The 27300-nt window shown below is 42.8% G+C and overlaps 1 protein-coding gene across 2 annotated transcripts in view; it reads left to right on the forward strand.

Moving 5' to 3' along the window:
• The window catches only part of SV2C (synaptic vesicle glycoprotein 2C), a 273184-nt gene that overhangs the window by 219510 nt on the left and 26374 nt on the right, over positions 1-27300 (forward strand). The window contains exons 11-12 of one of the 2 annotated variants that reach the window (XM_023196440.2): positions 249-408; positions 24450-24676. In XM_023196440.2, the coding sequence (XP_023052208.2) occupies positions 249-408; positions 24450-24633 (344 nt within the window). In that variant the 3' untranslated portion in view covers positions 24634-24676. Of the gene's footprint in view, positions 1-248; positions 409-24449; positions 24677-27300 lie in introns of those variants that run through there. The other variant, XM_023196441.3, reaches the window with a different exon arrangement.

A 27300-nucleotide genomic window follows, 5' to 3' on the forward strand; every position in this document is an offset into this window, starting at 1 on the left:
ATGTGTAAAATGTGTATTTTCCCACTTAAGTAGCTGAGTAAAAGATGATATGCATTTCGTACTTTCTGTGTTCAGAGGCAGTTAGAGCCTTTCATTCAGGTGAACGCACCAGTTCTTGAGCTTTATGGAGCCCATCCTGCAGCTTCCACTTAGAATTCAGTTTTCTTGAGCAACCCCAAGGACCCAAGGGTTCTTGCTTTACTGAGATGACGGGAAACATTCCAGCCTTTTGTCTGCATTGTTGGCAGGTGGCTCTATGGTGCTTTCGGGCATCAGCTGTTTCTTCCTTTGGTTTGGCACCAGTGAATCCATGATGATAGGCATGCTGTGTCTGTACAATGGATTGACCATCTCGGCCTGGAACTCTCTTGACGTGGTCACTGTGGAACTGTACCCCACAGACCGGAGGTATGTTGAAATGGGCCTCTAGTAAGAGGCACTCTAAGCCCTGTGAGACCACTGAAAAATTATTTTAAAAGAACCCAAACTGGCTGGGCATGGTGGCTTATGCCTGTAATCTCAGTACTTTGAGAGGCCAAGGCGGGTGGATCACCTGTGGTCAGGAGTTCGAGACCAGCCTGGCCAACGTGGTGAAGCCTCGTCTCTACTAAAAATACAAAAATTAGCCAGGCGTGGTGCCAGGTGCCTGTAATCCCAGTTACTCAGGAGGCTGGGGCAGGAGAATCACTTGAACCCAGGAGGCGGCGGTTGTGGTGAGCCAAGATCGCACCACTTCACTCCATCCAGCCTGGGCAACAGAGTGAGACTCCATCCCAAAAAAAAAAGACAAGCTGTCATTTCCCCAGGAAAGTAAAAATCCAAAAATATCTGGCTTCACAAAGTTGTAGATTCCACTCATATCTTTTAAAAAGAAAATATAGGGGAATATATGTACTAGCAGGAATGAATAGGGCAATGAAGCCAGTGAAGGAATTTAAGTGTGTCCTTAACTTAGTTTTAGGCTAACAATATGAAGAAGCTGTAATGAAGCAGAGAGGATTAGAATTTAATAGCCTATCTTGGCCCACATTTTAAGTGGCTAACCGGTCCTTAGAGGGTCGTTTCCTTAGGTTTGCAGATGTGTCTGCATGAGCTCTGCATTAAGCAACCACAAAGAGGTCTCTAGAACGTATCTCTTGACCTTCCTGGTTTGTTGGAGGAAAGCCCAACGCATTTCTAGTTATAAAAAACAATTGTGCTGGGTATGGTGGCTCATGCATGTAATCCCAGCACTTTGGGAGTCCAAGGCAGGCAGATCACCTGAGGTCTGGAGTTCGAGACCAGCCTGGCCAACTTGGTGAAAACCTGTCTCTACTAAAAATACAAAAAACTTAGCCAGGCATGGTGATGGGTGCCTGTAATCCCAGCTACTCGGGAGGCTAAGACACGAGAATCGCTTGAACCTGGGAGGCGGAGGTTGCAGTGAGCCAAGATCGTGCCACTAAACTCCAGCCTGGGCAACAGGAACGAGACTCCGTCTCAAAAAAAGAAAAAAAAAATTGCTCCCAATATGGAAACACAGAAACTCTGTGTCTCATATCAGAGAAAGGGCTAGGGCTTTTGGCCATAGCTTCAGCAGCTTGAATAACTAAATTAAAATAAAAGAAGCTCTGCTTTACCATTTGACATGAGTTAAGACAAATGGCCTTTGCCTTCATGTAACACTCCTGTGCTCTGTTGCCAAAGAAGTCCTCTGTGCCAGAGGGTGGAGTCAGTATTATCTGGACTTTGAAATGTAGGAGAGTTTTTTCCTAGAACTATGCCAAAACATTTGGGATATCAATTTGCAACTGATCTTGAGTGCTTCCTCTGGGCTCCTTCCCTTTTTTTACTGACCCCAAAGAGGTGCATTCTCTGTGTGTCCCGTCCTGACTGTAACTTATATTTCTTCTTCAACAACATCTATTACTGAGCTTGCAGAACCCTATAGGTACCCTTCCATCCATCTCTCTGCAGAACATCTGACTCTCAACCCTGGATGTCTGCTTATCAAATATTCTAGTTCAGACCCTCAGTGACCCACCTATTAAATATTTAGGCTCTGAAAGTAACCATACAATCTTTGTACGGCATCGCCTTCATTCATTCAGCAAATGTTAATTCTCTGTCTTTGTGAACGAGGTCCTGAGGTGGATGCCAGGGCTGGTGCTGCCAAAAGCAAGATTAAGACTCTGCAGCTTTCACTGAGCTTTCTTTCATCAACCTCTCATTCTGCAAACAGGGCTTAGATGTGGATTACACTATACATTTAAAATGAACCCCTCAATTGCTTGAACCCAGGAGGTAGAGGCTGCAGTGAGCCATGATTGTGCCACTGCACTGCAGCCTGGGTAGCAGAGAGAACCTACCTCAAACAATAAATAGTAAAATAAAATAACCCCCTCAATGTTAAAGCAAGGCTAGGTTATAACCTCCTTCCTTTTTCTTGTATACTGTAAGAGTGTGATACTGTTTTAGGTGAATCAGCTGCTTATCCCTCTGTCATAAGGAATAGAAGGATGAATATTCACCTAATACAAAAATTTGGCTTAAAAAAAAACCCTCGGCCGGGCGCGGTGGCTCAAGCCTGTAATCCCAGCACTTTGGGAGGCCGAGACGGGCGGATCACGAGGTCAGGAGATCGAGACCATCCTGGCTAACACGGTGAAACCCCGTCTCTACTAAAAAAAATACAAAAAAACACTAGCCGGGCGAGGTGGCGGCGCCTGTAGTCCCAGCTACCTGGGAGGCTGAGGCAGGAGAATGGCGTGAACCCGGGAGGCGGAGCTTGCAGTGAGCTGAGATCCGGCCACTGCACTCCAGCCTGGGCGACAGAGCGAGACTCCGTCTCAAAAAAAAAAAAAAAAAAAAAAAAACCCTCATAAATTGAAATTGGTCAGGTCCTTCCTGTGAGAAGCACAGACCTACCGTGTTTCTGTTGTCAGAAAGGTTAAATATCAATTGAAATAAAAACAATTTCAGGTCCTCCATGAAGCAGATGCCAGGATGGGATTAAACATGCAAAAATGTTATTAGAGGAAATGACTGTGTGAGAGAAGACGGAGAGGGAGGGAATGAAGTATGGGAGAGCTGCAATGCAACTCTAAGCCTAAGTGAAGGAGGGAGGAAGGCGCATTTGGGTGGAACCTCCCAGACTATCCAGTAATCTAAGGAAGGTTTGGCAAGGCTGTTGGAGACCCAGGGGTCATGACAACATCAGCCTCAGAGGAGTCCTGTGTGACCCAGGAAGCAGCCTGCAGTAATAGTCCTGTCACGTCCAGTCATTGTCTGGGAGCAGCATGTGGGAAAACACCTCCGTGCACACCAGCACGATAACGCGAAGGTCTGCCAGGTGCATTCTCACTGCGGTCACGCTGTTGCTGGCAGACATTCTCCAGCACTTAAGTAGATGTCATCAGATAATCACAGGAAGTCATTTCCTTTGGTGATCTAGAAGATGACTTGTGCTCCAGAGCAGCATGGCCATGGCCATGGTAAATTCACTAGTATGAGCTAATTAGTGGGTATCTGAAAATGTTTCAGGCTAAAACCTCTTCCACCTTTTCCATGTTTCTGTGGGTTGCATTAGGAGGTCTCCACTGATCTCTAACTTAGCTATTAGAGGAAAATCCCAACCAGTTTGTGTTGAGATACTCTATAGCCTCATCTCCCCATGGAGACAGGATAGAATACAAGAATACAGGAATAGGACACAAAAATTCTGGCTAGAGGCTGTGCTTTACTTCATTCTTTTGTGTTGCTCTAAGAAAGTACCTGAGACTAAGTAGTTTATAAAGAAGAGAAATTCATTTTCTCACAGTTCCGGAGACTGGCAAGTTCAAGACCAAGGCAGGTTTGGTGTCGGGTGAGAGCTACTCTCTGCTTCCAGATGTTGCTGAGTCCTTCAGAGGGGACAAACACTGTGTCTTCACATGGTGGAAGGCAGAAGGGCAAGTAGGGCCAAACACTGTGTGAAGCCTCTTTTATAAGGGCCTTAATCCCATTCACCAGGGAGAAGCCATCATGACCTAATCATCTCCTAAAGGACCCCCTCTCTTAATACTGTTGCAATGGGGAATTAAGTTTCAACTTGAATTTTGGAGGTGTGCAAACATTCAAACCATAGCAGAACTGTAATTTTCATCAGAGAATGTTAGCACCGCCAACTTCCTGCCCAGTTTCTAGAATCTGGCCTTAATGATCAGAATGGAACAATGAGTCCAGGCCCCTCTTGAGCCATTGAACGACCAACTCCTGCCAAAATGCCAGTCAAAATTATCTTTGGGCAACATAATTTAAGGTATATTCTAAGTGCTATGAAATTTATAACACTTGCAAGCCACGTTTATCAACCACATTACAGACTTATACCTCTAATATTATACCTTTGATTTTACTAGGGATTTGTATTGGTTTGTTCTTGCATTCCTATAAAGAAATACCCAAGACTGGGCAATTTATAGGAAAAGAGGTTTAATTGGCTCATGGTTCTGCAGACTGTACAGGAAGCATAGGAAGTATAGTGGCATCTGCTTCTGGGGAGGCCTCAGGAAACCTCCAATCAGGCAGAATGTAAAGGGGGAGCAGGCACATCACTCGTAGGAACAAGAGAGCTCGAGGGGAGGTGCCACACACTTTCAAACGACCATATCTCACAGGAACTCACTCACCATTGCAAGGACGGTACCAAGGGCATAGTGCTAAACCGTTCATGAGAAATCTGCCCCCATAATTCAATCATCTCCCACCAGGCCCCATCTCTGACATTGGAGATTACATTCCAACATGAGATTTGGGTGGGGCACACATTCAATCTCTATTAGGATTACATTTGCATCTACTATGAGAACACTAATGAGGACATTGTTCATTATAGGACACATCTTCTTCTACTCAGAGTCCACCATGAAGACTGAACATCTCAGGGGTGGGTTCTAGGAATCATTTTGTATTCCTGCACCCACGCTTTGAGAAGCTGTTATGTGTCCTCACTTCATATGATAAAAATTGTGTAATTCTTCACATTTCCTTCTCTGTTGTGCAATCAGGAAGCAGAGAGCCTGTGCCTCTGCTAAATCTGCATGATCCAGATACTTGTTGCACTCTTCCTTATCTTGATTTGCCCTCTCTTATGCCCATTTTATTAATTTTGTGTCTTTTATAAGTTATCCTACCTAGATCGTTTGCTAAAGAGGCAGGAAATTTTGGAATTAAACCTAGATGTACTTATTGAATAGCACTTTTCTGTGCCAAAAAAAATGAAACAACCATTTTTCCATTCTGTAAATGCCATCAACATCCTCTCTTCTTCAAAACCTCAGTATCAAAAATGAGCATAACAATTGCAGTCTTAAATAGATGCATGGTGACATTCTAGCTTTTACCCCAGATTAGAGAGCACTTGCACAATGATTGGGACATGATGATTTAAGGGACATAAAAAGAGGCAGAAGGAGGATGGAACATTCCAACCCTCTGGACATATGGTTGGTTTTTCTGGAGACCAGCCCAATCCAGAAGCTATCTAGGATCCCTCAGCCAAGAGTCATCTCATTCGCCTACAAAAGACACTCTTTTGGTGGAGTAGGGGGAAGGATGGGGTCTCCCTCTGTTGCCCAGAGCTACAATCTGTCACCAGAGCTGGAATGCAGTGACTCAATCATAGCTCACTACAGCCTCATACTCCTGAGCTCAAGCAATCCTCCCACATCAGCTTCCAAAGTAGCTGGGACTACAGATGTGCACCACCAAGCCAGGCTAATTTTTTTTTTAATTTTTTAATTTTAAGAGATGGAGTCTCACTGTGTTGCCCAGGCTGGTTTCAAATTCCTGGCCTCAAGCAATTCTTCTGCCTCAGCCTCTGGAGTAGCTGGTATTATAGGTATGACCCCTTGTGCCAGGCTCCAAAAGACACACTTATCCAAGGGTTTTAGGAGCTCTATGCTGGGAACTGAGGATAAAGACCAAATATTTATTCTTTACTTACAACATACATTTAAGGCTGGAGATTATTACTAAAGTGTAACAATTTATTTTTCAGTGGATTTAGCTATGCAAAAGATGGGAAACTGTACCCCTGGACAGCAAATCAAAAACAAATCTACATTCCCTAAAACCTTAGCTGCTAGCATGACCTCAAAACCAGAAGCCATCAGGGAGAAGGTTAAAATAATTCTCTGGGTAAAACAAAATGTAAATTCTATACAGCAAAAAATATCATAGGCACATATAAATGATAAATTGAGGGCAGGAGGGGGTTGAAACAGAAATGAATTAATAACCTGAATATATAAATGGGAAATTCATAAAGAAATGTCAGCAAACACTTAGCATATAAAAATGCTCAGCTTCACTAACAGTAAAAATTAATTACAAATTAAAGCAATGATGACATTTAGCTTTCTCCTATTATTCAGAGAAGCCAATATTTAAAAGATGGAGAAGATCCATTGTTCTCTGGGGCAAGTGAGGGGTTACTGCTGAGTCTGTTGTGGGAATTCTAAAAACAGGTACCATATTTGTAGAGGGGGATCTACAGTCTTAAGTATTTTTTTCCCAATAGGTATAAATTACTGATTCCTCTGGTTGCTTTTCAGATTTTTTCTTTGCCTGACATGGATTTCTTTGGGTTTACTATGTTTGGGGTTTGCTCAGCTTCTTGAATCTGTAGGTTTACAGTTTTTGCCAAATTTACGAGGTTTTCAGCCATTATTTATTTTGTCAAAAGACAATATTACAACAAATTCAGTGTAAAGATCTAGTTGACTTTTATCTGCTATTCTAGAAGCAGGCAATACCTCACTCTATAAAATGGGATGAGTGCTCTAATGAGCTGAGCAGAGAAAGTTGGCTTCATAGGCAGAAAAGGGCTAAAGAGAGCAGATACAGAGAACAAAAAGCAGATAGTCCTTTCAAAGGGCTAAAACAGAGGGGACTTCCTTATTATGCTCATTCGGGTTGACCGGAATCAACTGTTTTTTGGAAAACTGGCTCTTTTCAAAGTTCAATTTGATTAGGTGGCACTTAGCACAAGTGACTCCATTCTGTTTAGTTCTGGTCTGCAGTGGCCTAGTGCAGGAGACTAGCCCAAAACAATGACCTCCCATAAACTTTAACTATTTGAATACTTTTTCAGTGCTGCCCTTTTTCTCTTCTGCCTGAACTCCAGTAACATAAATATTAGATCTTTTGTTATCGTTCCACAGGTCCCTGATTTAGTCTGTTTTCTCTGTTCTTCACTTTAGATGGTTTCCCTTGTTCTGTCTTCCAGTTCACTGGTTCTTTCCTCTGTCTCCTCCATTCTGCTGTTGAGCCTAACCACTAAGCTTTTTATTTTGGTTATCATATTTCTCAGTTCTAAAATTTTCATTTAGTTCTTCTTTATTTCTTCTTCTTTGCAAGGGCTTTCTATTTTTTCTATTTTTTTCGTGATGCTTTCTAAATTTCATGTGTTTCAAGTGTGTTCATAGTTGGTCATTGAAGCCTTATTATGGCTGCTTTAAAATATTCATCAGATAATTCTAACATCTCTCTCATATCAGTGTTGCCATCTATTGATTGTCTTTTTTCATTCTGTTTGAAATCTTCCTGTTTATTTGTATGACAAGTGATTTCTGATTGGAAGCAGTCATTTTCATATTATGTTATGAGAATTTGGATCTTATTTAAGCCTTTTGCTTGAGTTGGTTTTCTCTGACTCCTCTCTGGCAAGAGAAGGGGAGGCATTGCCTTATTATTACCAGGTGGAGGTAGGAGTCCAGGTACTCCACTTAAACTCCAGCGACATCCAAGAGTGGGCATTCTCATTAGTGCTGGGAGGGTTGGGAGTTCACACTCCCTTCCTGATCATGGATACCATGGGAGGGAGGGAAGGAGGAGCTCATTACCACCCAGCAGGGATGAAAGTCCCAGCTCCTTACTTACCCTTCTCTGATACCACCCCAATGGTAGTGTTCACAGATCTTGTTAGTTTCACGAGGGTGGAAGTCTAGGCTACCACCAGACCTTTGCTGATTAGCTGGCAGTTGAGCTACAATTTTTTCCTGGTGTTTGGTCTGAGGAGAGAGGTTATTATCTAAAAGTTTTCTATCTTGCTAGACTGCCCTTTTCCTGGTCCTTGGGCTAGAGAGAGCAGGCTTTGGTTGGGGCTTTTCTTTGTCTGTGCCTATTGGCATTTCTGGGTTGCCAACTCGTTCAGTTCCAAGTCTGAAATCTATGGAGCAGAAAGCAAACGCAGGGAACTCCCCATCCCCAAGCTCCCTAGCAGTTCCGTCTTTTTTCTCTTTCAGTCTTGTTCTGTTTGTTTTATATATAATGTTCAGGATATTTTGTTGTACTTATCAAGAAGAATAAGAAAAGTATATCTAGTCCATCTCAATGTGAATTTTAATACCATTCATTTATTTACTCAGCAACTATTTTTTTGAGCGCCTATGATACAACCATGAGTAAATCAGTTGTAGTCTTTATTCTCATAAGCAAAGTAAACTTCAGCTATAATATAGTGTGGTCAGGGTTATTATGTGGGAAGTGCATGATGCTCAGCGCACCAGAGAGGGTTTCTTGAAAGAAGTAACGTTTAATTGAGAACTGATAGGTGATAGCCAGTCAAAAAGATGGAAAGAACATTTCAGTTAGAGCAAATACCAGATAACAAGCTCTGGAAGTAAAAGAGTTACTCAAAGAACAAGTCGTGAAGACTCTTTCACATTGCCTTATTGTGTGGGGATGGGGAGATTTTGAACTTTGAGAAAAGGACAAGATCATTCTTGGCCTTTAGAGAGCTCCCTCTAATGGCCAGAAAGAAGGCAGGGAGGCTGGTTAAGACACTTAAGATGGTGCTGTGGACTAGAAAAATGTAGGTTGGAAAGGGGAGAAGTCAACACACAACATGTTCACAGATATTTATGGATAGATTCAACAAAACTTGGTGCTTGATTAGAAGTTAGGGGGAAGAAAAGAGGTTGTCAAAGATGATTCCAGTTTCTGCATGTGCAGTTGAGTGAATGCAGATGCCCTTGTTTATGTTTTTTAATTTTAAAAACCACCTGCAGGAGCATGATGGCATTTTGAGGCTGGGACACAGGAGGGACAGTGGGTCTGGGCTGTGGTCAAGAAGGTAATAAGTTCCATTTTGGACATGTTGAGTTTTTACATCAACCTGGGGCTGTCCGATCAGCATTTGAATATTTTTGCTTGGATGCCAGAAAGATACCTGAGCTGGGGATAGAGAGGTCATTCACTAATTCATTCAAAAAAATGTTTATGGAATGCATATCATTGCCAGGAACTATTCTAGTCATTGGGAGACAGCAGTGAACAAAACAGACAACGTTTTGCCTTGATTGAGCTTATATTCTTTGTTTGTTTGTTTTTTTTTATTTTTTGTATTTTGTTTTTATGACAGAGTTTCGCTCTTGTTGCCCAGGCTGGAGTGCAATGGTGAGATCTCAGCTCACCACAGCCTCTGCCTCCCTGGTTCAAGTGATTCTCCCGCCTCAGCCTCCCAAGTAGCTGGGCTTACAGGCATGCGCCACCACGCCCAGCTAATTGTGTATTTTTTTTTAGTAGAGACAGGGTTTCTCCATGTTGGTCAGGCTGGTCTCAAACTCCTGACCTCAGGTGATCCTCCCACCTCGGCCTCCCAAAGTGCTGGGATTACAGGTGTGAGCCACCATTCCCAGCCAATAGAGCTTATATTCTATAATAGTCTGGGGAAGACAGTCAATAAACAGATAAGTAAAGTAGATGTAGTATATTAGATGGTGTTAAGTGCGATAGAGAAAAATAAAGCTGCATGGGGCATAGAGAATGCTGGGGTAAGGAGAGTTACAACTGATATAGGATGGTCTAGGGGGATGTGACTGTAAAAGTGACATTTGAGCAAAGACCAAGCAGATATCTGGGGAGAGTGCATTCGCAGCAGAGGCAACAGCAGGTGCAAAGGTCCTGAGGCGGGAGTGTGAGAGACCAGTTGGAAGAGAGGCAAAGCTTGTCTGGCTGGAGCAGAATGACCAAGGTGGAGGGTAAGAAGCCATGGGGTCAGAGTGGACACTAAAAGGGCTTTGGTCTTCTTGCTGAGTAAAATGAAATCCAATGGAGGGTTTGGGGCAGATGAGTGACATGAACTGACTTATGAAGGCCACTGCAAGAATTGTAGCAAGAGATAAGTGTGCCAGTGGAGGTGGTGAGAAAGTGGTTAGATTCTGAAAATATGTTTAAGAGAGAGGCCTGGAATAGTTCAAATCCAAGGAAACAGAAAACAAAGTCCTCCATAGACATAACAAGTCTGAGAGGCAAGAGTTGGAGTCTGGGGGTAAATCCATCAAGGTAAGAAAATCCAGAGGTAACAGATCTGGACTAAGAAATAACAGACACCAGAGTTAGGATACCAGGCCAGGAGACAAGAGTTCAGTGAGCTAGAAACTCAGGCTGGCAGAGTGGAATACAGAAAAAAAAAACTAGCTTGGAAGCAAGTGGTCAAAGTAATAAAGAGATGTCTTGATCTTCAAAAATGGTGTGTGACATTGAGAGAAGGCTTTGCAAGTTAGACTTCCCTGTAAACTCTGTGCTTAGGACAGTAGGGCAGTAATCGTTTGCAGCTGGTTCTCAATAACATTCATTTGACTGACTTGCCCGGGGCTAGAACTCGCCTCAGGTAGAGGCACGATGTCAGAACTGTCTGCAGTGGAAGTTGAAGGCACCTCTCTGCTCATGCACTCACCTCGACCAGTCACCTCTATCTTGATCCTAAACCTTCTTCCCAACTCTGTAGTAATAGCTTGAGATTCTTGCCAAGGCCAACTTCCCAGTGCTCTGGTACATCTGCCACAATGATTGAGATGCAGTGGTCGATGCAGTACCCTTCCCCCCAAGGCTCTTAATTCTTAGATGTGGCCTTGAAGGAGCGAGGAATACTTGTGCTTCTGCAGGGATGAGTGAGGTGAAGTGGGAAGATGGAAAAGCAAATGTTGCAGTCAGGAATTTGTCCCTGATTGTGAGGCTGGAAAGATAAGATGGCTTTGAGAAGTATTATGAGGAAAGAAATGAAGATCAGGGCAAAAGATAGACCATTGAAGTTTGAGCCATTATTGAATATATAAGTCATTGTATAGTCTTTTGACAATTTCTACGTCAGCCCCTCACCTATGTCAAAGATAAGCAGAGAGCCTATTATATTTAATACAGATCACAGGCAACTGATGTGGCGTGAGATTCTTCTAACAGACATGAAATATGAATGTGACATAAGCCAGACATAGAACAGATTTTCCAGCTTGCCGTAAATCTGAAAGGAAGCCCCAACCATCTAACATATTGGTGTGGGGAAGCTTCCTTTTCCCTCATTTCTCCGTCCCCAGTCCCTGCCACCAGCAAAATTACTTTCAACCCTCTTTGCGGTAGAACTGAGAACACCAACAGAAGATGCATTTCATTTTTTGGGTTTAGTCTGTGCTGATGAGCTCCCCTCAATACCCTAACTAAATAAGTCAATTTTACCTCATCTTTTGAAATCTTCAAAAGGAAAGTATATGTAATGACAGGTTGAAATGGATTTTTTTTTTCCATCCATCGTGGTCCCTATTTTTCTCTCCCTCGTTTGTGAAAGTTGTAAACCTCTCAAAAGTCATAAATGTAGCTCACACGGTGTAGGCCTTGTTCTAGCTCATTCTGGTTCCAGGTTTTGGCCTTCATGTTTTTCTGCGTCCAGGTGTTGACTTTCTCCTGCCACCATGTGGCTGTGGCCAAGTCCCCTGCTCACACCTCCTGTGTGCTTATGGCTCAGGGGCCACTTTTTGGTTTTTTGTTTTTTTTTTTTTTTTTTTTGAGACAGGGTCTCACTCTGTCACCCAGGCTGGAGTACAAAGACACAATCTCCACTCACTGCAATCTCTACTTTCCCGATTCAAGTGATTCTCATGCCTCAGCCTCCTGAGTAGCTGGGATTACAGGCGCCCGCCACCACACCCAGCTAATTTTTGTATTTTTAGTAGAGACAGGGTTTCACCATGGTGGCCAGGCTGGTCTCGTACTCCTGACCTCAAGTGATCTGCAGGCCTCGGCCTCCCAAATTGCCGGGATTACAAACGTGAGCCACCGTGCCCGGCCATCAGGGCATTTTTACCCCTCCTCCATGGAGCTCGGGGCCAGGAGCGCACACCTTGTGAGATACAGCCCAAGCTCTCAGGGCCATCCTCCAACTCTGCACAGACTCCCAGAGCCAGGCAAGACTGTCTCATGGTGTCCTTTGGCCACATGTTCCTGCCTTTCTCTGCCAACCTTCTTCCTTTTTCTTTCCCACTTATGCATGCACAGTTTCAGACATGACCTCAGAAAGGATTTGAGGATCTGATTGTTCACACCTGCCAATCCCTGAGAGTCCTGGGCAGCTGCTGCCTTCACCAAGTGCAGTGGGATTGGTCTCTTCCTTGATGAGCTAAAATCAAAACATTTTCCAAGAACTAAGCAATCCAAGCCCCTGCCTTTGGACTGTCCTTGTTTTGATAAAGTTCTCTTGTTTCCTCCCCATTCTTCAGTCCCGAAGGTGTGTCATCTTGGATTGCTTACTGACTGGCTGTATGACCTCAGGGAGAGACCAGCAGCATAACTGGGCCTGGATTATTTGAGATTTAAATGAGGAGAATGAAATAAATAGTATCTCAGGGCCTTTCTAGCTCTAGAATTCTCTTCACTATCATCATCTGGTATTCTATAATGGCAGTTTCGTTCATTCTTTCTTGAATACATTCTACATCTAATATAAAGATAAATATCTCACTTATTTGTGAAGGTTTTGGTACAGGGAATCTTTCAGCTATCGCAACTAACCAACCTATGTAATCCACTCTATCCCTGGCCCTTTGCTCTGCTTGATTTTTCTTTATACGCCTTATCATTATATTATATATGTTTATGCTTTGGCTATCCAGCAAATGTCAGATTCTTTTTGTCTCTGGTAGTTAGAAGTGAGGGGGTGGGGAATACATGCTTCCTGCTCCCACAACCTTGCCACCAGGCAATATATTACAATGGAAGCAAATCCTGCCAAATGTACAGGCACAAAAACAGTCATAAATTCTGTTTTTGAGTTCCAAGGAAGTCCATCTCGCTGTCCTTGGGTACTGAGCAAGCCCTCGCATGAAAGGGCCACATGCTGATATGCTGACAGCAGGGCCACCAGACTTGTGAGCCAGCCAAACAAGGGAATCCCCCTTTAATTGAGGGGTGCAGGATAAGGGGGCTCTAGAATCTGGAGTCTAGACCAGGAGTACCATTTCACCAACTTGAAGGTGCGGGGCTTGGAGGACGCTTGTATGTTCATTAGGCTAAGGGCAGAACATTCTTTCCAATCGTTGCTTATACAGAACAGCACTCATATCACCAGTGAAAAAAATCGTCTCCATTGTTATTAACAAACCTTCTCATGCAGATTTATAAAATGATCTTTAAAGCATTAAGTAACCATCTCTGGCCTGTTGATTCTTGATTCATGTGCTTTAAATTATATGGGTATGCAGCCGGGCACGGTGGCTCACACCTATAATCCCAACACTTTGGGAGGCTGAGGCAGGCGGATCATGAGGTCAGGAGATCAAGATCATCCTGGCTAACACGGTGAAACCCTGTCTCTACTAAAAATACAAAAAACTAGCCGGGTGTGGTGACGGGTGCCTGTAGTCCCAGCTACTTGGGAGGCTGAGGCAAGAGAATGGTGTGAACCCAGGAGGCGGAGCTTGCAGTGAGCCAAGATCGCACCACTACACTCCAGCCTGGGCTACAGAGCGAGAGTCTGTCTCAAAAAATAAATAAATGAATGAATAAAAAATAAATAAATAAATAAATTATATGGGTATGCATTAGAGATAATTTCTTTATCATATTGTTTATACTGAAGTACTTAAAGCAAATTATCACCCAGACCTTATGATGAGAGGATGTTGGGTTGCATGTTTACTTGTTTAGCTCACTAGAATGTTAGCTCCTTGAGGGCAGGACATTGTCTTCCTTATTTACTGCCATAACTCTTGGTGAATGAATGAATGAATGAATGAATGAAATATGCATTTGAAAATTAATTTGGGCCAGGCATAGTGGCTCACGCCTATAATCCCGCACTTTGGGAGGCTGAGGTGGACAGATCAAGAGGTCAAGAGATCGAGACCATCCTGACTAACACAGTGAAACTCTGTCTCTACTAAATATACAAAAAAATTAGCCAGGCGTGGTGGCAGGCACTTGTAGTCCCAGCTACTTGGGAGGCTGAGGCAGGAGAATAGCACAAACCCGGGAGGCGGAGCTTGTAGTGAGCAGAGATTGCGCCACTGTACTCCAGCCTGGGCGACGCAGTGAGACTCTGTCTCAAAAAAAGAGGAGAGGAGAGGAGGGGAGGGGAGGGGAGGAAAGGAGTGGAGAGGAGAGTAGGGGAGAGGAGAGGAGAGGAAAGGAGAGTTAATTTGGCTATAGATAGTAGTTTTCCTCCCGGTATGGGGTCCAGCCTTCCCACTCTCCAGTGTGAGAATTTAGAGCAGTGTCAGGAGTGAATTTAGAGCACTGATCTTCAGTCCTCTCTCTCCTGTCCTTCGGGTCCCTCTCCACTTCTTCCATCACAGCCTGAGACCTCCTGATCCTTCAGCTGTCAGCTCCCCGTTCCTCATAAAGCATTGCCTATCAGAGATCTACCTCCTCCTCTCCCTCTACTTCATCAACAGAGTGGAGGAAAGCACTGATCTAGGAGTCACTGAATTCAGGTGTAGTCACTGCCAGAAAAATAGCTGGATAATTTGGAAAAGCTCTTTCACCCTTCTGAGCCTTGGTTTCCTCATCTGTGCAGTGGAGGGTAGGTCGGGCACTATGCTGGAAATTTTAAATGATCTCAACTTACTTAATTTCCATCCCAATCCTGTAAGAGTAGGTATTCTTACCCCATGTTCAGGTGTGGAAAATGCGGCACAGAGAGGGGAAGTAACTTGTCCCGGATCACTTAGCCTCAAACCCAGATGTCTGACTCAGTGGTGCTGCTCCCAGCACAGACATGTCTACCTCCCCTCCCAGTAGGTGTGGGAATCTATTTTTAAGCAGCTCACCTGGCTGTTGGGATGCACAGCCATGTTCATGACCTTGGCCGTAGATGAACTCCAAGGGGTGCTCAGTCATTCTATCATTATTTACTCTGGCCCAGGCCCTCACTTTCTAGCTAGGTTAATCAGATAAACAAGGCATAAAGGCTCCCATTATTACCTTCCCAGAATATCTGATTTCGACAGGAATAAGCAGTCGAAAGCCCCTTGATGGTGGTGGAGATGGGAGGGAGATAAAGGGCTACTTGGGGCCCAAGGATTTCTCTCAGCCCACAACTTGTAGGTGAGTCCTTCTCCACTTGGGTGTAAGGAAGGCCCTGCTCGAAGGAGTGCAGGATGCCGTCTTGCCCTCATTAAGGAACATAACCAGGCACACGAATGCACACACACACACACACACAAAATACATACGAGGGTAAGACAGACTTTTCTCTTTCTTTGAAGATTAGAAAACAATTGAATTCAGTATTTTCTGACTTAAGAATATGAAATTCATTTTTTTTCCTCTGGAAAAAAACAATATGATAGTCTGGCATCAAAAAAACAAATATGACCCAACTAATTTCCATTAAAATGTCTATTACAAAAGTCTACTTCCAACATATTTGGAAGATTTCAGGAAATTTGTTAGCTCAGCCTTTCATTTAATAAGTATCATAGACATCTGTTCTGGTCCTGAGAAGAGGTGGTGCTGAGTGACTACAAAGACTATCTGGCTGCACTCCCCCAGAGGTGACCTGGCCCTAAACAAGGCTAATTCTGGACAAGGAGATGTGCAAGACTGGTATAAACCAGCCCTTGGAGGGGAGTGGGAAGGGTAGCGTGGAGGCAATCAAGTTGAGGCAACTGAGTAAGAGTTGGAAGAGAAGGAAACAATTCAGGTTAGGTGAGAAGCTGCCTCTGGTGAAATGAATTAAGCTCTGTGCTATGAGAAGCAGAGTAAACAGGGGAGTTTAATAAGAGCCTAAGTAGGAAGGGAGAAGAAAAAAGGGATGGGAGGCCTTTGGGTTGGATCCCTCTCTCTCTCCTCTGCAGTGTGCAAAACTTACTTTGCTGGCCTCAGTATCCCCTGCATCACATCATAAACACTTTCCTTTGGATGTTTTATGCTGCTTGATATTCCCTAATGAACACACACAAAGGAAGCAGGTCGTATATGTGAAGATGTTAATTGCAGTATCATTTATGTTACCCCAAATTTGGAAAGCTCCCATTAGCCAATGGCATGTTTACAAGAATAATGGTTCCATGCTAAATAAATCATTTCATTTTAAACAAAACATCAATATGAGACAACAGTAATATGAATGGGAAAAAAAAAGCAGAAAGCAAAATTGTCTAAATCCTCTGATTTCCTGTGATTTATATGATTGGAAGTACACTAAAGGGAATTCAGAAATGAAAACCATTTGTGAGAAAGGTGGAGTAGATGTTTTGCTTTTATAATTTCCTTTGTATATGAAACCCACATCAATTCAAAGAATGCAGACATCCCTGGGAAGACAGCAGGATTCTCAACCCTGGATACACATTCATGTCACATGGAGCTTCTAAAAAATACTAATGCTTGGGCCCCAGTAGAGCAATAAATTCAGAATCTCTGTGCATGTGGCCCTAGGCATCAGTATTGAACACATCGCTATGGTTTGAAAGCTCCTCCAGGTGATTCTTATGCACCCAGGCTTAAGCACCATTAGGCGAGGGCATGGTTATACGTGTCCATGCACTTTGGTTCAATCAGATTGCTATCCTAATCCCAGGTTGAAAACAACTGCTTGGGAGTAGGAAATTTATGTAGGGGCTGGAGGGATGTAAGCCATTTAGCCCTCAAGAAGCCTTTAGGGGTGTGTCTAAGGCAAACCTGAGTGGGTACCATGAGGGAAGTTAGGGAGATGTGAGAGTACTGGGAGAGAGAGAACACCCAGTTGGTGGGGTAGATATTCAGCCAGTGTTTAAACAATGGCTAATAGTCACATGGTGCCGACCACATGCCAGGCACTGCCCTAAGTGCCACCATTTTTCAATGCCCTTTTCTTCTTCCTAGGAGCCTCAAAAAATAATAATAATAATACATCTGGCCCTGCACTAAAGACAGAAAACTCCACAAAGATGCTGGATGTGATGACAAAAATTATCCTCATTTTATCCAGAATGGAGCCAGTAGTTTTCTTTTCCCCACCACCAATTAAAACATAAAATGGGTCAGACACGGTGGCTCACACTTGTAATCCCAGCACTTTAGGAGGCCGAGGAGGGCAGATCATGAGGTCAGGAGTTCGAGACCAGCCTGGCCAACATGGTGAAACCCTGTCTCTACTAAAAACACAAAAATTAGTCAGGCATGGTGATGCGCACCCGTAATCCCAGCTACTTGGGAGGCTGAGGCAGGAGAATCATTTGAACCTGGGAGGCAGTGCGCCAAGATCATGCCACTGCATGCCGGCCTGGGCAATAGAGTGAGACTCCATCTCAAAAAGAAAGAAAGAAAAAAACAGCATGAAACAATATAAATAAACTAGAACACAATAAATCATGAAGGCCCCAGAGAAGAAGCCACTGTCCAGCTGTAGAGGTGGCTACATCCCCATCAGCTGAGTCTAAGTGCTGCTGCAAACCAGTTCTATATACCAGCACGTGTCTCAGATCAAGGAAGTTTATGATGCAGGGAGGAGAGCCACCTTAATGGAATGAGCAACAAGGCAGCTGCAGTCACAGGGTACTTTTAGGGGAAATAATTTATATTTTAAAATTTTAAATAAGTAGATTGAGTACAAATTGAGAGCAAAGGCTTCTGGCTGAAGAGATGAGGAGCAAAGGATGAAGCAATAGAATGACACTAGATCATTTCATTCTTTCCCTTCAGTGCTTGTTGTTTAAAAGAAGGCATGAAAACATATTTGATCTAAAAAATAGTGCATTAGCTCATTCTACAGCTGAGAAGTCAGCAAGTCTGGGTTCTGCAAGCTCTGAGCTCCCCACCCTCAAAGGACTTAATGAGCACAAGGTGACTCTTACTATGGGTGTCTGGAGAAACAATACCGTTTCCTTTAAGTAAGAACAGAAAGTAAATGAACTAAAAGCCTGTTTATTTTATAAACAGATAACCCCAAGGGAGAGTCACTTTGTGAATTGTTTTCTAATATAGCTGTGTTTCTGTTGCATTGAAAAATCATGCCCAGCTGGGTGTGGTGGCTCACGCCTGTAATCCCAGCCCTTTGGGAGGCTGAAGCAGGCCGATTACTTGGGCTCAGGAGTTCGAGAACAGCCTGGGCAACATGGTGAAACTCCCATCTCTACAAAAAATTGCCCGGGTGTGGCAGTGCAAGCTTTTAGTCCCAGCTACCAAGAGGCTGAGGTGGGAAAATCACCTAAGCCCAGGAAGTCGAGGCTGCAGTGAGCCATGATTGCGCCACTGGCACTCCAGCCTGGGCGACAGAGTGAGACTCCGTCTCAGAAAAAAAAAAAAAAGAAAGAAAGAAAGAAAAAAAAGAAAAATTACACCCTTCAGCTGCAAATATTTGAAAGAAGAATTTACTTTTCCAAGGAAAGGGTAGTCACGTTTTCTTGAATGCCGACACTAATTTACGGAGGCTGTGTGCTTTGCATCCACACCAGATTTTCATCTGAAGAACTGCCTTTGCTTGGTAATGAAAACGGAGATTCTTAAAAAGTAAGGAGTTGATCGTCCTTTTCAAAACCCTCAAATACCAGGTGCTCCTAACACATCTGCCTTTAGTCTGCCCAGGAATCTCAGGAAGTCATCCATTCCTCAAGTACAGTTTCAGTGATACAAGGAGATAGCTGCCCACATTTTATACCCTATTCTGAGTTATACCAGAGGTTCGTCACTTGGGACAATATGGTTATTTTAACCTAGATGTAAATCCTATCTGGGTCATTCTGCAGTTTCAGCATTGAAGCATTGAGAGACTTCTTCATGACAGAAAAATGGTTTCCTTTTTCTTATCAGCAACATACACACATGCCATTTTCCCCAGAAGAATACAGCTTATCTAACTGCTACAAAATGTATCTGGTCGTTTATGACACTAGAATCTAGAAACTAAAATGTTAGTTTAATGAAGTGAAAAGCCGGGCGCGGTGGCTCATACCTGTAATCCCAGCACTTTGGGAGGCTGAGGTGGGAGGATTGCTTAAGCCCAGGAGTTCAACACTAGCCTGGGCAACATAGCAAGAGCCTTGTCTTCCTTTTTTTTTTTTTTTTTTTTTTTGCGTGAAAGAAGTCAGTCTTTAAAAAGCTACCTACTGTGAGGTTTCAACTCTATGACATTCTGGAAAAGGCAAAACTGTGGAAACAGTAAAAAGGTCAGTGATTGTTCAGGGTTGGGGGAGAGAGGAATGAATAGATGGAGCATAGGACTTCTGGGGCAGTAAAGCTATTCTACATGATACTGTAATAATGGATACATGCATTATACATGTGTCAAAACCCACAGAATGTACAACACCAAGAGTGAGCCCTGATGTAAATTGAACTGTGGCTAATAACAACGTATCAATATTGGCTCAGCAGTTGTAACAAATGTACCATACCAAAGCAAGAAGTTAATAGGGGAAACTGAGGGTATAAGAGAACTCTACTTTTTGTTCACTTTTTTTCTTGTAAACCTAAAGCTGTTCAAAAGCATCTATTTTTTTTTTTTCTAAAAAGTAGCAAAAAGACAGTCATGGAGGTGGGTGAGGTGGTGATGGGGTCATTCTAGTATACTTAAGTCTTCTTTGGTACCCAACAGATAGGCTCAAGTAATTTCATTTGAAAGTAGTTATCAGTACATTAAATCTCCTTATGTTTTTAGTGGTTGTTGCCATTACTAGTCTCTTGCTTTAAAAAAGAAGAGGAAGAATACGAAATTAGCTTACCCTCTTCTCAAGAAGTTTGTTTCTTTCAGTCAGAGATTCCATCACACTCTTCCCACATTCCAAACAGTTGGCAACTTTGCCTCACTTCAGGAGCTTGCATACTCTACTTTCTAGGTGTCTTAGCCAAAAAGAAAATCAGTGCCTGCTGCCCTTTATTAGGTGTGATCTAACCCACAAAATCACTGGCTGTGCACTAACTCACAGACTGGATTTGTGCAGCTCAGGGAGGAGCGTTTATTCCTTTCCCATGGTGCAGAAAGGAGGATGGTTGGATAATAACCACAATAAATATCTCGGTTATGAAGAGTACACACATTGTGGAAACTATCATTAGGTACAGTACAAGTAGTGATGAGTAGTTATGACTTGTCAAAGAAAAACCCACACTTACAAATTTATAAATCAATCCAAGAAAGATGTGTACTAAGTGCTGCATTTTGCAGCTTATAAGATGAGTTTCCCTCTTAGGATAAAAAAAAAAAGGTATCCAAAAATTGTCCTGTATTCAATGTGCCTTTAACTCAGTGACGGCCAAAAAACAGTAAACTAGCATAAAGTCAGAAGGAAATTCATACTCCCTCATGATGTCAGTGGTATATGCAGGCTCATGAACAAAATTAAGTTTCAGCTGGAAATGGTGGCTCACACCTGTAATCCCAGCACTTTGGGAGGCCAAGGCAGGAGGATCACTTGAGTCCAGGAGTTTGAGACCATCCTGGGCAACATGATGAAACCCCATCTCTACAAAAAAAATACAATAATTAGCTGGGCATGGTGGTGCACGTCTCTAGTCCAAACTATTCAGGAGGCTCAGGTGGAAGGATCCCTTGAGCCCAGTAGATTGAGGCTGCAGTGAGCCAAGATTCCACCACTGCACTCCAGCCTGGGTGACATGGGTGAGACCCTATCTCAAAAATAATAATAATTTTTCTGCCTAGAAGATCACTTGTTCATGTGTACTAAAGATAACAAAATTTTTCTTTTTTAAAAAATGTCTTAAGTGGGATGTGTCTTACTTATGTACCTGCATATCTTAAAGAGAGTGAACAAGATCTTCCTAGGCCCACAGTTGATTCTCTTCTGTCATATTTTCTTGGACTTCATTTCCCAAATGTTACATCAGCTCATTGGTGTGCTCCCCCGCTCAGTATTTGGTTTCTGCCTGCTACCAAAAATACTTGGCAAGATAGCACAGTATTTCACCTCCATAGTATCTGAAAGACAATGGATATAACCTCATCCTTCCTAATTTTCTGAGAAAATTCTGTGGGCTCTTCTTATGTAAGACCTAGCACGTTAATTAATAAAAGAAAATAGGAAGCTGGTAAGCAACTTTAGCAAAGTCTCAGGATACAAAATCAACGTGCAAAAATAAGAAACATTCCTTTACACCAACAATAGACAAGTGAGAGCGAAATCATGAGTGAACTCCCATTCACAATTGCTACAAAGAGAATAAAATACCTGGAAATCCAACTTACAAGGGCTTTGAAGGAACTCTTCAAGGAGAACTACAAACCACTGCCTAAGGAAATAAGAGAGGATATAAACAAATGGCAAAACATTCCATATTCATGGATAGGAATAATCAATATTGTAGAAATGGCCATACTGCCCAAAGTAATTTATAGATTCAATACTATTCCCATCAACTACCACTGACATTCTTCACGGAATTAGAAAAAGCTACTTTAAATTTCATATGGCATCAAAGAAGACCCCATATAGCCAAGACAATCCTAAGCAAAAAGAACAAAGTTGGAGGCATCATGTTACCTGACTTCAAACTATACTACAAGGCTACAGTAACCAAAACAGCATGGTACTGGTACCAAAACAGACATATAGACCAATGGAACACAACAGAGACCTCAGAAATGACACCACACATCTACAACCCTCTGATCTTCAACAAACCTCACAAAAAGAAGCGATGGGGAAAAGATCTCCTATTCAATAGATGGTGCTGTGAAAACTGGCTAGCCATATTTAGAAAACTGAAACTGGATCCCTTCCTTACACTTTATACAAAAATTAACTCAAGATGGATTAAAGACTTAAATGTAAAACCTAAAACCATAAAAACCCTAGAAGAAAACCTAGGCAATACCATTCAGGACATAGGCATGGGCAAGAACTTCATGATGAAAACACCAAAAGCAATTGCAACAAAAGCCAAAATTCACAAATGGGATGTAATTAAACTAAAGAGTTTCTGCACAGCAAAAGAAACTATCAGAGTGAATAGGCAACCTATGGAATGGGAGAAAATTTTTGCAATCTACCCGTCTGACAAAGGTCTAATATCCAGAATTTATAAGGAATGTAAACAAATTTACCAGAAAAAAAACAAACAACTTCATCAAAAAGTGGGAAAAGGATATGAACAGATAATTCTCAAAAGAAGACATTTACATGGCCAACAAACATATGAAAAAAAGTTCAACATCACTGATCATAGAGAAATGCAAATCAAAACCACAATGAGATACTATCTCACGCCAGTCAGAATGGCTATTATTAAAAAGTCAAGAAACAATAGATGCTCGTGAGGCTGTGGAGAAATAGGAACACTTTTACACTGATGGTTTGAATGTAAATTAGTTCAACCATTGTGGAAGACAGTATGGCGATTCCTCAAAGATCTAGAACCAGAAATACCATTTGACCCAGCAATCCCATTACTGGGTATGTACCCAAAGGAATATAAATCATTCTACTATAAAGACATATGCACATGTATGTTCATTGCTGCACTATTTACAATAGCAAAGACTTGGAACCAACCCAAATGCCTATCAGTGATAGACTGGATAAAGAAAGTGTGGTACATATACACCATGGAATACTATGCAGCCATAAAAAAGGAATGAGATAATGTCTTTTACAGGGACATGGATGAAGCTGGAAGCCGTTATCCTCAGCAAACTAACACAGAAACACAAAACCAAACACCAATTGTTCTCGCTCATAAATGGGAGTTGAATAATGAGAACACGTGGACACAGAGAGGGGAACAACACACACCAGGGCCTGTTTGGGGGGTGGGGGGCGAGGGGAGGGAACTTAGAGGATGGGTCAATAGGTGCAGCAAACTACTATGGCACATGTATATCTGTGTAACAAACCTGCACATTCTGCACATGTATCTCAGAACTGAAAGTAAAATAGAAAATAAATAAATAAAAAATAAAACACTTAGCATGAAAATAAAGTAATTAAAGAAAATAGGGAGTAAAAAAATCTAAATATATTGTTGCATTTAAAACAGTTTTTTCCTCTTTATTTATTTAATAGAGGCAAGGTCTTGCTATGTTGCCCAGGCTGGCCTCAAACTCTCTGGGTTCAAGAAATCCTCCAGCCTCAGCCTCCCAAAGTTCTGGGATTACAGGTATAAGACACCATGCTCAGCCTGTCATACATTTTAATTTTGGAATGAAATTTAAATTTCCATTTAAACATAGATGTTTCTGAAATCATGGGAATTTACAAAACAAAATAACAAGTCACTCTTGTAAAGAGATGAGAAACTGCTCAATTTTTCTATATCACCCTCTCCACCCTTTGCCTGAGATAAGAGGAGGTAGCCCAGCTTTTTCCACACTGAGCAGAGGTGACCTGCCTCTCTCTAAGGAACTCTGCGTTATGCCTGTTTTGTTCCTGAGAGAAGAGTTTGGATAGAGTAGAAATAAAGTTTGATTTAAGAGACCCTTCCTGAAGGGTATAGTGGCTCATACCTGTAATCCCAGCACTTTGGGAGGCCAAGACAAGAGGATTGCTTAAGCCCAAGAGTTCAAGACCAGCCAGGGCAATATAGGGGGATTCCCCATCTCTACAAAAATAAAAATAAAAATTAGCTGAGCATGGCAGTATACACTTGTAGTCCCAGGTAGCCACTCATGGAGGCTGAGGTGGGAGGATCACTTGAGCCTGTGAGGTGGAGGCTGCAGTGAGCTATCATTGTACCACTATACTCACCTGGGCAACATAGCAAGACCCTATCTCTACAAAAATAAAAATAAAAATTAGCTGTGTATGGTGGCACACATCTGTAGTCCTAGCTACTCAGGAGGCTGAGGTGGGAAGATTGCTTGAGCCCAAGAATTTGAGGCTGCAGTGAACAATTACTACACCACTGCACTCCAGCCTGGGCAAGAGAGCAAGACCTAATCTCTAAAAAAATGAAAAAGACCCCTCCTTCCAACAACGTTAAACCACTAGAGATGTTTCATACTCCATACAATTTTTTCTCTCTTTCTGTTCACAATACATTGGGACTTATAGGCAGAATAAGAGTCAATGGGAGCCATTGTAAGAAAGTCAACAGAGGGCTGGAGGAACAATACCAACAGCTAGGATTCTCTACTCCCAGATTTGCTAACAAGCATTGATTTGCTCCCAATATACAACACAATCTGAGTGAAGATCACTGAAAATCTAGGATCTTTCGGTCTAAAGTTGGAATCGTGGAAGGCATTTTCTCAACCTTGTTCATGTCTCTTTCCTTTGCAGGGCAACAGGCTTTGGCTTCTTAAATGCGCTATGCAAGGCAGCAGCCGTCTTGGGAAACTTAATATTCGGCTCTCTGGTCAGCATCACCAAATCAATCCCCATCCTGCTGGCTTCTACTGTGCTCGTGTGTGGAGGACTCGTTGGGCTGCGCCTGCCTGACACACGAACCCAGGTTCTGATGTAATGGGAAAAAAGCCATCCTTCCTGCGTTTCTTCCTCCTGCCCTGGGTCAATTCTCCTTCCTGACTCAAGGCTTCAGAGTTTTCCTACATAGAAAGGTGATCAAGTATCAGAACATAAACACTTGCTGTGACATAAAATTTAGAAGCATACCATCTTGCCCCTTTGTGATTTTGCACAGGTTTTGTTTGTTTGTTTGTTTGTTTGTTTTAATGCATTGTTATCTTTCCAAACTGTGATGCTACTGCCTCCCGCAAATCAGTGGAAGCATTTCTAAAATGCCCTAGGCAGCCAGGCTTCCCTGGGGTTGTGCTTATTGAAAGTTTAGAAGCTAAGAAGACTGGGCTGGTGTAAGAAATAGATCCTGCTCCTAATTTAACATTAACAGGAAATATAAGTCGGCACATTATTGCATTTGTGCTGAGAAGAGGGATTCTTTTTTTTTTTTTTTTTCTAACACAGTGATATTTCCTGTTTACTTAGAAAAGGACACCCAGTAATTCTCGCTGTTATAGCAGAGCCTTTCAAAGAAAACCATGTGGTACCAAACAGGGCTGGGTGGGGCTCTTTGGGGCAAGACAATTAAGGTGACTCTGCTGACAAGAAAAATAAAAGCTCTGCAATTAGCAGCAAAAATCTGAGTGAGCTGCATAAGCAAGATTTTTGTCAGAAAGCCCAATTAAACCTCTGAAGAGTGTGAGGAAAAAGGACTGTAACAGTGTCTGTGATTGTGGCACGTGGTTCAGAATGTTTGAATATCAGAGATGGGAGAGAGAGCTTCTGCCTCCATTTACCACTCCCACTCCTTCAGCTGCCCTTGGTCTTGCCAGTCAGCAGCTCCAAGGAAACAAAGCTGCTTCTTAAAAACTGTCTGCCTACCTGATTCTGCCACTTACCCACACTGTCTCTAGTCTAGAGATTGCCAGTGGATACCTAAATTGTAAATTGCAAATTAGGAAGAAATTCACACCTAGAGCTATTTGGAAATACAAAATGGTGCCTCTTTCTGGTACCTCTTTTCTGTGGGACCGGCCCGCCAGGACCCCCACCTCACCTGCCCCACAGTTGACATTCAGCTTCCCAGCTGGCATCCCCAAAGAGGGTTTGTCCCTCTAGCTTCCCCAGGGCTGGCCCACTGCCCAATGCGCTCCTAGCTCGCTGTAAAATCACAGCCTGCCTGCACTCCTGAGGGGCCTTCTCACAGACAGACCATCTCCCTGTGGTTGTTTGGCTGCTCATTTTATCTCTGGAATCTGCCTGGGCTTGGAAGAAAGAGGTCAGCCAGGACATTCCCATGGGCCCGCTGTCAGCTACATGACCTTCTCGCCTCTCGGGCTCCCCTTCCCCCAGGCTCGTCCTTTTTACACGTCTTCTTTGAAATCTGAACCTTCCTTGTAGACTTGCAGCCAATGATCAGAAGCCAGGAATAAATCCCATATTTAGACAATATTCCTTTTTTAACTGCCTCGTTAGAGGTTTATTCTTGTTACTTATTATAGGCATTTTCAGGCAAGCCATAGCTTGGGGCCCCCAGGAAGGGAAAGCTTTTGTTTCTACTAATCATTATATTCAGAGATGTCCTAACTCCCCTGAGGCCCCCCTGCCTCCCCCTCCCCTTCCTAATGATCCCTCATAGAGCTCAGACTAAGTGAAAAGCTTCTTTCATTAACATAAGCCATTAATCGACTTCCCCTTGAAGTAATTCAGGTCTGCAGAGGGGGGCAGACTGGTATTGGGGGCAGTGGGAAGAGGGTGGTTCCCTGGGGATCTGTGATCAGGGCTAGAACATCAGGAAAACCTGAACCAAAAACTGCAAAGGTGGCAGGAAGAAGAAAAATCACTGAAGGCTAGACAAGATGCATTCGAAAGATACCAACAGCGCAGGGAAAGAAACAACTTTCTCTCACCTCTGCCTCCCATCATTTTATTGGAGAACAAAGACAGCAGTCAAACAACCCAAGAAAGTACCCTGTATGTTTTTCTTCTTCCACATGTACTCATTTTCCCACCTATCCATCCCTGATTTGTCTTCTTAAAAAAGATATTTGGGGACCTGAGCAGGTCTTTTAGTTGAATGCAGCATGTGCGGAAATAACTGCAAAAGCCAGGAGTGCATCTCCATCAACCCATCAAAAGAAAAATAGAAATGCGTATGGACATCACTGGCTCTAGTCCTCTGTGATAGTTCACTTTGCTTACTAGACTACCTTTCCTTTTTAAAATGTCTCTAATGTCTGCTCTGGGGTCTAAATGCATAAAACATCTTCCAAGCTGCAGAGCACAGTTTTTCAGAATTTTATTTGAACACTGGGTTGAGTCAGCATAGGATAAACCAGCAAAATGAGACCTCCCATCCGTGTCCCCTGCAGAAGGACTGTTCTTGGTCTACTTGTTACCTAATCCAAGCATCCTTGGTGGCCTAAGAGGGATATTTTCTAATCTCCTGGACAGTCTGTGGTCACAAACCTTCTTGGTCACCACCTCTCCCACCTTTTATGCACTCTTCCCTGCCTCCTTGAGATTGTTCATCACCTTGATTTTCTAAGAGAGCTCAAATCATTTCCAAAGTATGTGGTGTGGCCTGTCTAGCTTGCTCTGGATTTAGCTGGAGATTAAGAAACAGCCAGGATATTAAACAGAAAGTCTCAGCTGTATCAATGTAGCAGGCTGC

Source organism: Piliocolobus tephrosceles, chromosome 4, assembly GCF_002776525.5.
Source record: "Piliocolobus tephrosceles isolate RC106 chromosome 4, ASM277652v3, whole genome shotgun sequence".
Taxonomy (NCBI): domain Eukaryota; kingdom Metazoa; phylum Chordata; class Mammalia; order Primates; family Cercopithecidae; genus Piliocolobus; species Piliocolobus tephrosceles.